Source organism: Lacerta agilis, chromosome 1 (assembly GCF_009819535.1).
Source record: "Lacerta agilis isolate rLacAgi1 chromosome 1, rLacAgi1.pri, whole genome shotgun sequence".
Taxonomy (NCBI): domain Eukaryota; kingdom Metazoa; phylum Chordata; class Lepidosauria; order Squamata; family Lacertidae; genus Lacerta; species Lacerta agilis.
Genome location: NC_046312.1, coordinates 123,008,091 through 123,022,353, shown reverse-complemented (window position 1 = coordinate 123,022,353; position 14,263 = coordinate 123,008,091). Strand labels below are relative to the sequence as shown.

Genomic DNA, 14,263 nt, shown 5'->3' with positions numbered 1-14,263 from the left:
CAGGGAATGCATACATTCACAGCCAGCAGCCACCAATCCAGAGTCTTCCCACATGCTGCTGTGCTCGCAGAGCACCCCTCAGCTGCCCTTTTAGCATACCCCAAGCCTCACTCCTTATTGTGGGGCGAGAGAGCAATCCCGACACTTCTGCTCTTCATCTCTTTGGCAGAGCAAAGACACTGGGGGAGATATGCAAGCAGGTGAATCAGGATCACAATCAGCGTAGATGTGCTTTAAAAAAATCAGTTGAATGGATATTATACACACACACACATATACACACATATACACATACACACACACACTGTGTGTGTGTATGTATGTATGTATGTATGTATGCATATATATACATACATGTGTGTGTATATATGTATACACACACACACACACACACACACTCTGCATGAACAAGGCCCCAGGAAATTGTGACTATTATAATAATTTGTTAAGCCACTTTTCTTAAAGCAGCAGACTCTTCATTACGTTAATGATAAAATAAACACGCAAATAAATGAACGACAGGCTCAGATCTGAAAATGGCAATTAAATACAGTATATATTCCTCTCTCCTCCCGGCACAACTTTTGGGTGTGAAGATCATAGGCTCTCGATAGACCCTTCCTCTTCAGTGAGACAAGGAAACTCAGCACCCCGGCAAATACTACAGGTAGTTTTCAAGCAGTCTCCATAAAATTCAAGCACATGGCCCAACTCTGAAGTACAAGATGGCGCCGTTCTTGTGCATTCTTACAGGCGATTCATAGACCCTCCTGTGTTACACTGCCCTGAAGAGGATCTACCTCTAGCAGGGTCCAAAAAACTGGGGGGGCAGGCAGCAGCACAGTTCTGGAGAGGCAGCCAGGAGTGTAGGCCTCTCTCTGTGCTATAAACAGACCTACAGGGGCTCCTGTTTTTGTACAGGCATTGCACAAGCTGCTGGGGAAGTGGTAGCGCTTCATATATTGCTGAGCTCCAACTCCCATCAGCTTGTCACCCAGTCTAGTCAGGAATGACAAGAGCCACAATCCAAGAAGATGGGGAGGGGCTATAGGTTCCCCAAGCCAACGTAAAGCAAAGCTCCCAGTGTCACAAGCTGGCCATCCCGTGTGGTCCTTCAGTTGTTGTCTGGACAACATCATTGGCCATAGTGCCAGGGGCTGATGGGAAGTGGAGTTCAACAGTATCCTGAGGGCCACAGGTTCCCCACTCTTGGCCCATGAAGTATCACTGCTTGGGATCTACCCATCAAATCCAGTCCCAAATCTGGAAGTTAAGCCCGTTGTTCCAAACATCCAGCTTTGGCAGTGTAGCAACCGACAGGCAATATTGCACCTTATTATAGTATACACTGCACCCATATTCTCTATTCAAACTTCAAGGAGGTGTTAAAAGTGCTACGTCGTGCCAAATCCAATTTTAAAAAGGTACTAAAGCAGCCAACTTGTCGATTCAGTCATTAAACCATGCTTTCTCATGTTCTGTTCTTTCTATGGGACTCTGTATGTAAGTGGTCTCCTTGGCTCTTTCTATCAGCCCATATGGGACCAGCCTGGTGAACTTTTAATTCCTTACCCTTACGGTTATGATCGTGGGTTCCCACTTAATTTTATTTTGATTTTAAATGTGATTTGAATTGTATTTTAAACTAATCGTTTGATTTTGTGTTTTTAATGTATTATTTTATTTTGTGTTTTAATGTATTATTTTATATAATAATAATAATAATAATAATAATAATAATAATAATAATAATTGCACCACCCTTTCTGCTAAAAGCATGACTTGACAACCATTTCAGTGCATTGGGTTCATTCACACTTACCCTTGGAGGATCAGCAATAGACAGCTCAGGAAAAGATGCCTGAAGTCTGCTAGCACATACCGACGAAGAGCCAATGGGATGCTCTGGAGCTGAAAATTGAACACAGGTTCTCACAAATGCTATAAACAGTCATAATTCCCTAGCAGCATAACTTTCTACTCCAGCCCCATCCATTGCTTGATTTCATTTTTGTTTTGTTTACTGTAACTAAACACACATCCCTCTCTGAACAATAAGTATGTGGAACGTCCTTGCAGTTAATTTCTATTTTGCTCCATAATCACTGAACGATTAGTACTGAATCTGCCGTCTAGCTGCAATGGTTCCCTATAATCCAGTTGTGCTTTGTCTCTTAACACTTTCAAGCGTGGAACTTAAAACTCATTGGGACTTAATTCTGAGTAAACACATTTTAAGACTGAGTCATTCATGGCCCTGGGCCGTGGCCTATCCAAACAGCATACTGGCACATTCTGCTAAAACTGTGCCCCTGCCCTTCCTCCCAGAAGGAGAGGAGGAAAAAAACACACATCTTCCCTTTACAGAACTGTGGGTCCTTGCACCCTTTCCATAAAATGTAAAATGCTCGGGTTTGGCACCATCAGGGAAGACCTTGCATTAAAGGAATAAATAAAGTGCCCTTCGTTGCTTCCCCACTTCTGAACTGGTGAACAACACTATGCTGGACTCACGATACTCAGAATGCCTCTCCCAAATTGAACCCTGTGTTAATCATATGAGTGCCCCCTCTGGTAGGAGATTTGGAGAGCAGTAACTGAGGAAAATCAAAACAAAATCGAAAATTCTTTCTAGTAGCACCTTAGAGACCAACTGAGTTTGTTCCTGGTATGAGCTTTCATGTGCATGCACACTTCCTCAGATACCTGAGGAAAATCAGTAAGCCTTACATTTAAACAGCACCTCTCTCCTCAATCATCCTGGGAACGGTTAACAGTGGTGGTGTCAGGGACTGGCAGAACAAGTGTACACCAAGGGAAAGGAGTCTGACTTGGAAGAGAGTGGCAGTGATTTGTGGCAACGTGTACGAGCCAGGAGGCAAGAATCAGAGGCAGGGGAAGCTTCAGAGATGGAGGAAGAGGAAGGCTAGGCAAGAGAAGGGTTGGGTGCTTTCCCGCCCTCTCCTGCACCACTGTCTCCCAGAACCAGGAGAGACGTGAAAAGAGGAGAGCAGCGGCAGATTCTATACAGGCGTATTCTTCGGAAACGTGCACACAGCCCGTCGGAAGGCACATAAACTGGTGAAGGGGGAGTGGTTCCCAGTTGCAGGCCCGGGAGTAGCTGCCGCGACGCTACATTGGTGTGCTTAGGTAACCAGAGCTGTAGAGGCAATTGTGTTACTCTTTGACAACAGTAACACTCATTTTTCAGCCTGGAGAGTGAGGTCCAGCTCCGAGGGCCATCTGGCAGTTCCCTTCTCGGTACTGATGCCCGCCTTGTGGAACAGCCTCTCATCAGATGTCAAGGAAATAAACAACTATCTGACTTTTAGAAGACATATGAAGGCAGTCCTGTTTGGGGGAGTTTTTAATGTCTGATGTTTTATTGTATTTTAAATATTTTGTTGGAAGCTGCCTAGAGTGGCTGGGGAAACCCAGCCAGATGGGCAGGGTATAAATTATTATTATTATTATTATTATTATTATTATTATTATTATTAAGAGTTACCTCTCTGCCATGGTCACTCCATTGGCTGGGAAACAGCCTTGGCAGGTGGGGAGTGTAGCTCTGTGCGCTAAACTACCCAGGATTCTTAGCAAGGGGTTGTTGTTGGAATGCCTACTTGGGGATACCCAAGTGAGACGCTTTTCCACACAAAGCAGGTGCTCAACCACTGAGCTACAGCTCCTACCAAGAACATCATGTTCAATTTCTCTTTGATACTCTATTCAACATTAATATCATTTCACAGCCTTACCTTCCTGCTTGAACTTCTGGATCCTCTTCACCAAGTCTCTCCTGCACATGTGCAAGAAGCAATCTTCCAGAAAATCTAGGCGGCTAGGAGACACCAGATCTAGGTTCTCAAGGTCAGTTATAATTGTCAGGAAAGTCTATAAGAGAATTAGAACAAATGTATTAAACAGCAGACCAAGCAGTATGCATCCAATTTGCCAGAGAAACAAAATGGGGAACAATATGCTTTTTATTTTAATATTTCAGAGGGCATAAAGACGTTTCTTTTTTCTTTTTGGTTGATGTGTACAACCAACACTGGCACTAGCGTTTCCTACATAAGCTACTGTCACGGCAACCTTGCCTTTGGTGTTGCGGTGAGATAACACCCGGCTCGTTTCTCGCTTTTGAAAGCATTTTATTGTCCTTACTAATTACAGAGCTATAATTCACGTCTACACTCCATTAAAACAAACATCCTAACTGCTATCTTCCGTCACGCGCCTTTTCCAACACAATAACCCCTTGGTGCTCCGGAAGTGACGCGTGAATCTCTTCTTCCCGCTTTTGTTCCCCTCCCCCTGTTTATTACTGACATCAGCACTCCCCCTTTCTTCTGGCGATACCTCTAAGAGATTGCTGTCCTCATCGTCGGACGTATCTGTTGAGATTAATGGGCCCGGTTCTCGATACCTCGCCCCCTCCCCCTGCCTGTCTGTTTTGCTGCTTTCCCTCACTGATCCTCCTCCCACGCTCCTCTCCCTATCCAGGCTTGTCTCCGTGACATCCACTCCCTCCTCCAAGCCCCCTTCCTCCCCGGAGTCGCTGGACTCAAGCGGATGGTGTATGATCGTGCTAACATTCTCCACTTCCCCGTTCCCATGCTGCCACTGTTCCGTGCGCGGTGGAGTGACAAACCCCAGGAAGTCTGTGTCCTCATTTTCATCCGACTCAAACACCGTCTTCCACTGTTCCGTCGTAAAGGGTGCGAATGACACTACCTCGTCCACCTCCTCCTCTGACCAGTCTGGATGGGGTTCCTCTGCCTCCTCCCCTCCTCTGGACCCTTGGTCCCCCATGCCCTCCTCCTGATGTCCCTGCCAACATTCATACCCCGGTGGGGCTGGCTTTTGTGGGTATAACGCATGGAATTCAGCCTTGAGGTATTCCTCCTGAATATTATCATGGCGCATCCATGTGTTGTTCTCGGGGTCCTCCCCTTCCCAGGCTACCAAGTATTCCACCTGCCCCTCCCTCCACCGGGAATCGAGGATCTCAGTGGCCTCATTGCCTGCCCCCACTTCCTCCACTGAAGGCCCTGTTGTCACCCCCCCTTCCCCTTGATAAGGGTGCCCTTCCCTGTATGGTGTTAACAGCGCTCTGTGAAACACGGGGTGAATTCTCATGTCCTCAGGCAACCTCAGCTTGAAGGCTACGGGATTGACCTGGCCCACTACCTGGAAGGGTCCCAAACGTCTGTGCTCTAACTTCCTGCACCTGCTTCTGGTGGGCAGCCCCCTGGAGGACAACCACACCCTGTCCCCCACCCTGATGGCCTCCCCCTCCCTCCGATGCTGATCCGAAGCCCTCTTATAGGCTTCTTTGGCCCTGTCCAGCGTGCTCTTGAGTTGCTCGTGCAGTTGGAGCATCTCCTCCGCAAAATTTTCTGCCGCTGGCACACTCGGGCCCCGATCCTCTCCCCTCGGGAACGACTTCGGATGTCCTCCATAGTTCGCAAGAAAGGGTGTCATCCCTGTGGAAACATTAACTGAGTTATTATAGGCAAATTCCGCTAAAGCTAGGAACTTTGGCCAGTCCGTCTGTCGTCGGCTAACGTAGCAACGTAGGTACTGCTGCAGTATAGCATTGGCCCTCTCTGCCTGTCCATTCGTTTGCGGGTGCCTGGCCGTCGACAAGTTGAGTTCCACACCCAAGAGCTCCATGAGCTTGCGCCAGAACCGCGACGTAAATTGGCGGCCTCTGTCGCTCACGACCCTCGATGGTACTCCATGCAGCTTGAAAACGTTGTCTACAAACAACCTGGCTGTCTCCTCTGCCGACACCGCCCTGGGACAAGCCACAAAATGGCACATCTTGGTGAGCATGTCCACTACGATTAACACTGCCGTCTTGCCCTTCGACGCCGGCAGATCTGTCAGGAAGTCAATGGACACCATCTCCCATGGCCTCCCCGGGGTGGGCATGGGATGCAACAGTCCGGCAGGGGGTCTATTGTCACTTTTGACCCGTTGACACAAATCACAAGCTTGCACGTAGCCTTTGACGTCCTCCTGCACCCCTGGCCACCAGAAATCCCTGGTGACCAACTGCAAGGTCTTTTGCTGTCCCGGGTGCCCTGCCGAAGGGCTATCGTGCAGTTGCTTGAGAACCTTAGCCCTCAAGTGATCGCCCGGAACATATAATGCTCCCTTGTAGAACAACAGTTCATCCTTGGCTACGAAGCCGTCTTCCACCCCTGTACCTTGTTGAAGGTCTTTGAATTTCTGCTGCGCAAACGCATCTTCCCTAGTTAGACGTCGTATGAGAGACTCTTGATCCCTGGCTCCAGCGCACTGCCATCGGCTGGGTGGCATCACATGTCTCTCCTCCGGCACTCCCTCGTCCTCTAGGTACTGCGGCTTGCGAGACAAGGCGTCCGCCCTCGCATTCTTGTCCCCCGGGACATAATGGATCCTGAAATCAAAGTCGGCAAAAAATTCCGCCCATCTGAGCTGTCTCTGGTTGAGCACTCTGGCTGTTCTCCAGTACTCCAGATTCTTGTGATCCGTGTAGATCTGGATCTGATGGCGGGCTCCGATAAGGAAATGCCTCCATTTTTTGAGCGCCGCTACAATGGCCAACAGCTCCTTATCCCAGATGGTGTAGTTGCGTTCCGATTTGCTGAGTTTTCTTGAGAAAAACGCACAAGGTCTCCAGTCGCCTGCTGCATCCTGTTGCAGCAGTACCGCTCCTACCGCCCTGTCCGACGCATCAGTTTCCATGCGTATGGGCCGCTCCGCGTCGAGGTGCAGCAGCTGTTCCTCTGAGGCGAATACCTTGCGTAACTGCTCAAACGCCTCCTGCGCCTCTGGAGTCCACTGAAACTTCTTCTTAGTACTCAACGTGTCGGTTATTGGGCTAGTGAGCTGCGCAAAATTCCTGATGAACTTGCGGTAGAAATTGCTGAACCCAATGAAGCGTTGTACATCTTTTCTGGTCTTGGGTGTTTTCCAATCCAACACTGCCTTTACCTTCTCCCCGTCCATTGCCAGACCTTTGTCCGACACCCTGTACCCCAGAAAGTCCACTTGCCGCACATGAAATTGGCATTTCTCCAGCTTCGCATACAGTTGATGCTGTTTCAACTTCTGCAACACCTGTCTCACATGCTGCTCATGCTGCTTCTCATTTTCCGAATAAACCAAGATATCGTCCAAGAAACATACACAGCTCCGGTACAACAAGGGACCCAGCACATGGTGCATAAAGGCTTGAAAGGTGTGTGAGCCCGCCTGGAGGCCAAAAGGCATCACTGTGTATTCGTAGGTGCCAAACGGGGTAAACATAGCTGTTTTCCACTCATCTCCTTCTCTGATCCTTATGAGGTTGTAAGCTCCTCGTAAGTCCAACTTCGTGAAAATCTTCCCTTTTCGCACTGCCGCCAACAAGTCGTCGATCCTGGGCATCGGAAAGGCGGTCGGTTTCGTTCGCGAGTTTAAGATCCTGTAGTCACAAATAAGGCGTTTTTGTGCCGTATTTTTCTTGTCCACGAAAAAAATCGGACTTCCTCCCACCGCTTTCGATTCGCGAATGAATCCCCTTTCCAAGTTCAGTGTGAGGAATTCCTTCAGCTCCTGCAACTCCTGCTCCGACATAGAATACAACTTTCCTGCAGGCAACTTTGCCCCCGGCAGCAACTCAATTTGACAATCATACGGCCTATGGGGGGGCAGTCTGTTGGCTTCCTTTTCACTGAACACTTCCTTGAAATCTTCATACTGTGGTGGAATTCCCCTGGAGTCTTCCAACCGTACCGTGGCGATCCTCCCCTCCGTCTCCGACGTTTCCACCTCCATCAGGCAATTCTCCGTGCAATGCGAAGATCCGAAGGTGAGCGACCTCTGGTGCCAGGCAACGACCGGATCGTGAAGATCTAACCAGCTCATGCCCAATATGATTGGCGCTCCGGACAGGTGTGTGACATTGAAAGCAATCACTTCCTGATGCCTCGAGACGCTCATCCTCATGGGCGGTGTCTGATGTCTCACTTGGCCCCCCAGCAGCTCTCTCCCATCAATTGTGGTCACCCCCAGGGGAAAATCCAAAGGCAGTAAATGGATCTGGTGGGCCTTGGCGAAGCTTTCGGACATGAAAGAGGCTGAGCTGCCCGAATCTAGTAGAGCTTCTACCTCTAGGGGGTACCCGTTTGGCAATTCCAGCCGTACCATCAGCACAATTCCCGGCCTGGGCTCCCTTGGAGTCACTGCACTCTGCTGTTGTGGGGGGTTTACTTGCGTGCCGCCTGGTCGGTCTGCTCCTCTCTTTTTTCCAACCAGGCGTTTGGCGTCTCCCTGCTCCTGTGCTTCCCCACTCGCCTCCTGCCCCGCAGCCGCTGCCATCCCTTGCCACACTCGCTTCTGCGAACACTTACGGGCTAGGTGTCCCGTCCTGTCACACACAAAGCATTTGCGCGTCTCCTTCTCCCCCTTGCTTAGCAGCTCCCTGCGAGGTTTCTCTTCGAGGCTTTCTCTTGTGTCCCCACGACCGATTTCCATTGGCTCTTCGGGGGGCAGATGCTGCCTGTTTCCCTGAACCGGCTGAACACCCTGGGAAGGCCTCCTGTAAGCATGGAATGTCTTACTGCCCGGTACATTTCGCCCTTCCCATTCCCTTAGTTCCTGCCGAACCCCCACTTGCAGGGCCAGTTTGATATAAGCATCCGTATCCTTGGGTTTCGGTCCCCTGCTTATTTCATCCAAAATTTCCGGGTTCAGCCCCTGCTGAAAGAACGCTTCAGTTTGTGGGGCTAAAATCTCCCATCCCAGTCTATGGCAGAGAAGGGTAAATTTAGCCACATAATCTCTCATTGTCCCTTTCCCTTGTCTGAGACTCATGAGTTCCTGCTTTGTTATCTCTTGATCAATGTCACTTGTGTAATGAGCCGCCATGGCATCCAAGAAATCCTGGAGATTCCCAAGCGCTGGGTTGTTACTTGCCAAAAGTGGGCGTACCCATTCTCTCGCTGACCCCGTCATGTGTGAAATAATAAAGGCTACCTTCTCAGCATCAGTCTCAAAGTCTCTCCCTCTCACCCTCAGGGCATAATCAACCTCAGTCCTGAACCCCAAATATCCCCTGGGGTCCCCATCAAACTTACTCACTGATGCCAGCTGTTGCCTCTGAGTCACCACTGCTGTGGCTCCTCCTCCACCGGTCTTGCGAGCCTCATCAAGCCTAATTTGAAGATCTCGTAAATCTTCCTCCAGTTTGGCAACTCGAAGCTCAGAACGCTTATTTATCTCTTCCAAATCATCAGCTCTGGCTTCTTCTTCCTGCCGAACTTTCAAAATTGCTTCCTTGGCTTGAATCTCCCAGCTGGCCCTCGCAGCTTTCAGCTTCTCTTCGACCCCTTCCATATCTCCTTTCCAACAGTCCCACAGCAACGCAGTAGAGTTAGGATGTGTTGTCACGGCAACCTTGCCTTTGGTGTTGCGGTGAGATAACACCCGGCTCGTTTCTCGCTTTTGAAAGCATTTTATTGTCCTTACTAATTACAGAGCTATAATTCACGTCTACACTCCATTAAAACAAACATCCTAACTGCTATCTTCCGTCACGCGCCTTTTCCAACACAATAACCCCTTGGTGCTCCGGAAGTGACGCGTGAATCTCTTCTTCCCGCTTTTGTTCCCCTCCCCCTGTTTATTACTGACATCAGCACTCCCCCTTTCTTCTGGCGATACCTCTAAGAGATTGCTGTCCTCATCGTCGGACGTATCTGTTGAGATTAATGGGCCCGGTTCTCGATACCTCGCCCCCTCCCCCTGCCTGTCTGTTTTGCTGCTTTCCCTCACTGATCCTCCTCCCACGCTCCTCTCCCTATCCAGGCTTGTCTCCGTGACAGCTACCTTGCGAGTAAGCACAAAATATTACTCTACCCATCCGAAAACACTGCAAAGTAGATTTTCCCATTTTACAGACTACGAACTGATTCCAAGACACGGTGGCATGAGCGCAAAGCTGCCAGCACTGTGAGTTTACTGCTGAGCAGATTTTGAGCCTGCATCTTATATGGAAAGCCCTAGACTTTTATTTACAGCAGGGGTGGGGAAACATTTCCAGTTCAAAGGCTACATGGCTTTCTGGATAACTTTCCAGAGGCCACATTCATTTGTTCTAGCACAGTTCAGTATTTACAGTAAGCTAGTTTCTACAAAAATTCACACCACCCAGGCAAACAAGAGGCATTGTAAGGGTTATAAGGGACATATTCAAGCCCAGCAAAAGCGCTTAAGGACTTTGTGGCCAGTAAGGGGTGTGGCATGTGAAAGAGTCTCAACGGCCAGATTTAGAAGCTTGGAGGGCCACATTCAGCCTTGGACCCAAGGTTTCCTTAATCTACTGGATCAAAAAGGGCCCTCATCAAAGAAACTTTTGGGTGGGAGAACAGATTACAGAAGTGTTGTTAGCTATCACATCGAGAGCTGAAAGAGAGCCTGAAGCTCTTGTGAGACCAACCAAAATAAGTTCTCAGATGAATGATTTGCATTTCATTCCCCTGCTCAGTCAGCTACAGAACTCTTGACTCATATCTAAGACATATCTCATATACATATGAGACATAATTCTAACTATTGTAAATACTGATATTCCCCTTGTGAGACACAGATCAATACTTTCAAAATTCCAGTGCAGGAACAACTGCACCCTTGGGTGGAGGGCGGATGAAAAACGAAAGAGAAAGAGAAAGAAGAAAAGACAACTTCTTTCTTTTCTCTACTCAGTCATTTTGAGTTTGAATTCCCTCTGCTCCAATTCCTCAGAGCATGTAACAGAGAAAACATCCAACTGAAAACCAGCTTTAGAAACAAGCAATTCAGGGGTGTTTTTTTTAGAAGTGTGTTATTACATGCAATGCCTATGAAAAGGTGCTTACATTTTTTTGTGAAATTCCAGGAAGGCAAAAAAAAAAAAAAAAACCTCATGAGTTGACAAGGCAGCCACCCAATGCCTTTCCACATCGCCCTTTGCTGTCTGGATTTGGTACCCGGTTGGAATGACAGAACGATGCTCTCTGCTGAATTTAACATGATGGGCTTTGCTGCCTTTGGGACACGCCGAGCCAAAAACTGTTTACAGCAACGTCCGATCAAACCTGTTAATGCATGGGTAGGCAAACTAAGGCTCGGGGGCTGGATCCGGCCCAATTGCCTTCTAAATCCAGCCCGTGGACGGTCCAGGAATCAGTGTGTTTTTACATGAGTAGAATGTATGCTTTTATTTAAAATGCATCTCTGGGTTATTTGTGGGGCATAGGAATTCATTCATATCCCCCCCCCCCAAAAAAAATATAGTCCGGCCTCCCACAAGGTCTGAGAGACAGTGGACTGGCCCCCTGCTGAAAAAGTTTGCTGACCCCTGCGTTGATGCATTTGACCTTTTGTGGGAACAGATTCTTCCACCTGCACATTTGAAAGGGCATTATAATACTAGCCCCATCACATTCTATCCTGATCTTTCCATTCCACTGTGTTTATTCATTCTGCCCTGATCACCAAAGTAGAAAACTTTATTCAGCCCAAGGGCCACATTGCCAATGGTGGATGGTACCAGGCAGAGCAACAACTGCAACTCTTACGTTGGCAAGGAACTCTACATTCCAGCTGTGCAAAAGCCAGAAGGATTTTTGACACAACCACGTCTCTTCGTCAGCCAAGCAAGAGGCATTATCACAGCTGCGACTCGACATTTAACTCCGGCAAAACTACTTGAAGGCAATGTGCAGGAGGACTGGTGACAGTGCCACGGGCCAGGGAGAGGCCTGGAGGGCCACACTGAGCTATCCTCTGGTTCAGGGTTTCCCAAACTTGGGTGTCCAGCTGTTTGTGGACTACAACACCCATCATCCCTAGCTAGCAGGACCAGTGGTCAGGTGTGATGGTAATTGTAGTCCAAAAACAGATGAGAGACCCAAGTTTGGGAAACACTGCTCGAGGTCCCCCCCCTAAACTTCCTTCCTTCTGAGTATCTGCTCTCCTTCCATTAAAAGGAAGCACAAGGCTTTTCACACAAAGGAGGCCTATAAACTTAACAGCTTCACAGTTTAGTGAAGCTCCAAGATTTCAGAAAGAGGTAACAAACCTTCTCTTTTGTTGTCTTCCCGTGGGATGTATCGTTCATCATGAGGAACATAAAGGAACGCAGATCTTCTTTATCCAGTTCCTTGCTGATTTCTGCCATTAGCACCCTGAGCACAAACACACACAGAGTTGCCATTTGAAATCAATTCATAATCCCATTTCTCTTGACGATTGGGTCAGTCAGTAATTCCCATACCTCAACACACAATTCTTTCCTGAAACCATTTTTTAAAGACACACAAACACACCCTGCTTTTTTTTTACACTACGGTATTTATGCTCACGGACTGGAACGATCATTCTCCACCTGCTGTCCCGAAAACATTTAAATAGGGGAATTAAACAAAATGGGTTATGATACTCCACTCATGGAAGTCTCTTGGATGCAGTGAGTGGAACTGGAGGAGAGTGGTTAGGTTGGTTCTCTCTCCTCTCCTGAGCTACTCTTGATCCTTTGAAACAGTGTAGGAGGTTGCAGGGGAAAGGCGGAGTTTGCTAAAAATCACCCACCTTCCCCTTTCTGTTCATGGAAAGCTCAGCTGGAGGAAACAACCTTCTGAGAGTAGAGAGACACAACTGAGCTTATTTCCTAGGGGGGAAATGCACAGGACTGCACTGTGAATTGCAAGGAATGAATGAATACTTATAGGCTGTTGTCAGTCCACGGTACCCACTCTGAGAGTGGATTTCTGCTGTATTTATGCACTGAATATGACAGCAGCGTTCCATCACTGCCAATGCAGACTTGTAGCAGAATCTCTCACCTCTGAAGGAAGTTGCCCTATCTTGTATCTGCATAAGAAGCTGCTTTGACACGAAACAGGAGGCACTGCAAAATCCAGATCAGGTGAGCTCCTGATTCAGGCAGGTGAGCTCCTGAAAAACTGAGTCCTTTTTAGCCTTGCAGTTTTTTTAAAAAAGAAAGAGTTGGAACAGGCTTCTATCTGAAAAGCCACTTCTGGTCGGCATGGACCAGCCTTCCCCAAGTTGGTGTTTTAAACCTCCAAATCCCATCATCCCTAGTAGCCGTTATGGCTAGGGCTGATGGAAGCTGCAGTCCAGTCTGGCAAAGGCTCGTGTACACATTACATTACATTGGCTCCCAGTACATTTCCAAGCACAATTCAAAGTGTTGGTGCTGACCTTTAAAGCCCTAAACGGCCTCGGCCCAGTATACCTGAAGGAGCGTCTCCACCCCCATCGTTCTGCCCGGACACTGAGGTCCAGTGCCGAGGGCCTTCTGGCTTGCTGCGAGAAGCCAAGTTACAGGGAAGCAGGCAGAGAGCCTTCCTGGTAGTGGCACCCGCCCTGTGGAACACCCTCCCACCATCTGTCAAAGAGAACAACTACCAGACTTTTAAAAGACACCTGAAGTCAGCCCTGTTTAGGGAAGCTTTTAATGTTTAACAGACTATTGTATTTTAATATTTTGTTGGAAGCCGCCCAGAGTGGCTGGGGAAACCCAGACAGATGGGCGGGGTATAAGTAAATAATAATGATAATGATAATGATGATGATGATGATGATGATAATAATAATAATAATAATTTCCGACTCAGCAGAAGGCATTCTTTCCTCCTCTCAGCGGTCTGGTTTACACAACACATTAAAACTATAGTTTGAAACAAACCAAGGCACATTGCTCAAAAGTTCCTGCATCACTCCTTTTGCTGCGCTGCTGACATAAGCCGGAGTCTGGCGAGTCAGGTTATCTGAATCCTGATTTGTGGTTTGTTTCCTGGCATGCACTGGGCAGGGCGGGGGAAGATGAAACAGGACGCGGGGACAGAACCCACTTGCCCCTTCTTCGCATTTCATGCCCACATGGAGTTGGAAAGCATGGAGTTGATCTGATTTTACTATCTTGATTTAATGTGGATGTTTTCCTCTGGAGGGAGAAGAGGAAAGAATACTGAACTGCAAAATATATGCTGAATCCTACCAAAATACAGTGGTACCTCGGGTTAAGAGCTTAATTTGTTCTGGAGGTCCGTTCTTAACCTGAGGTACCACTTTAGCTAATGGGGCCCCCCACTGCTGCCACACCATTTCTGTTCTCATCCTGAAGCAAAATTCTTAACCCGAGGTACTATTTCTGGGTTAGCAGAGTCTGTAACCTGAAGAGTCTGTAACCCGGGGTACCACTGTACTGCCATCTGATCTTTCT

At 48.1% G+C, this 14,263-nt stretch overlaps 1 protein-coding gene across 1 annotated transcript in view; it reads right to left on the bottom strand.

Annotated features, from left to right (window-relative positions):
- The window catches only part of CFLAR (CASP8 and FADD like apoptosis regulator), a 28,118-nt gene that overhangs the window by 13,407 nt on the left and 448 nt on the right, over positions 1 to 14,263 (bottom strand). Inside the window, exons 2-4 of the mRNA XM_033169576.1 lie at positions 12,098 to 12,203; positions 3,759 to 3,894; positions 1,823 to 1,911 (exon numbers count right to left, since the gene is read on the bottom strand). Coding sequence (XP_033025467.1) covers positions 1,823 to 1,911; positions 3,759 to 3,894; positions 12,098 to 12,203 — 331 coding nt within the window. The remainder of the gene's footprint in view (positions 1 to 1,822; positions 1,912 to 3,758; positions 3,895 to 12,097; positions 12,204 to 14,263) is intronic.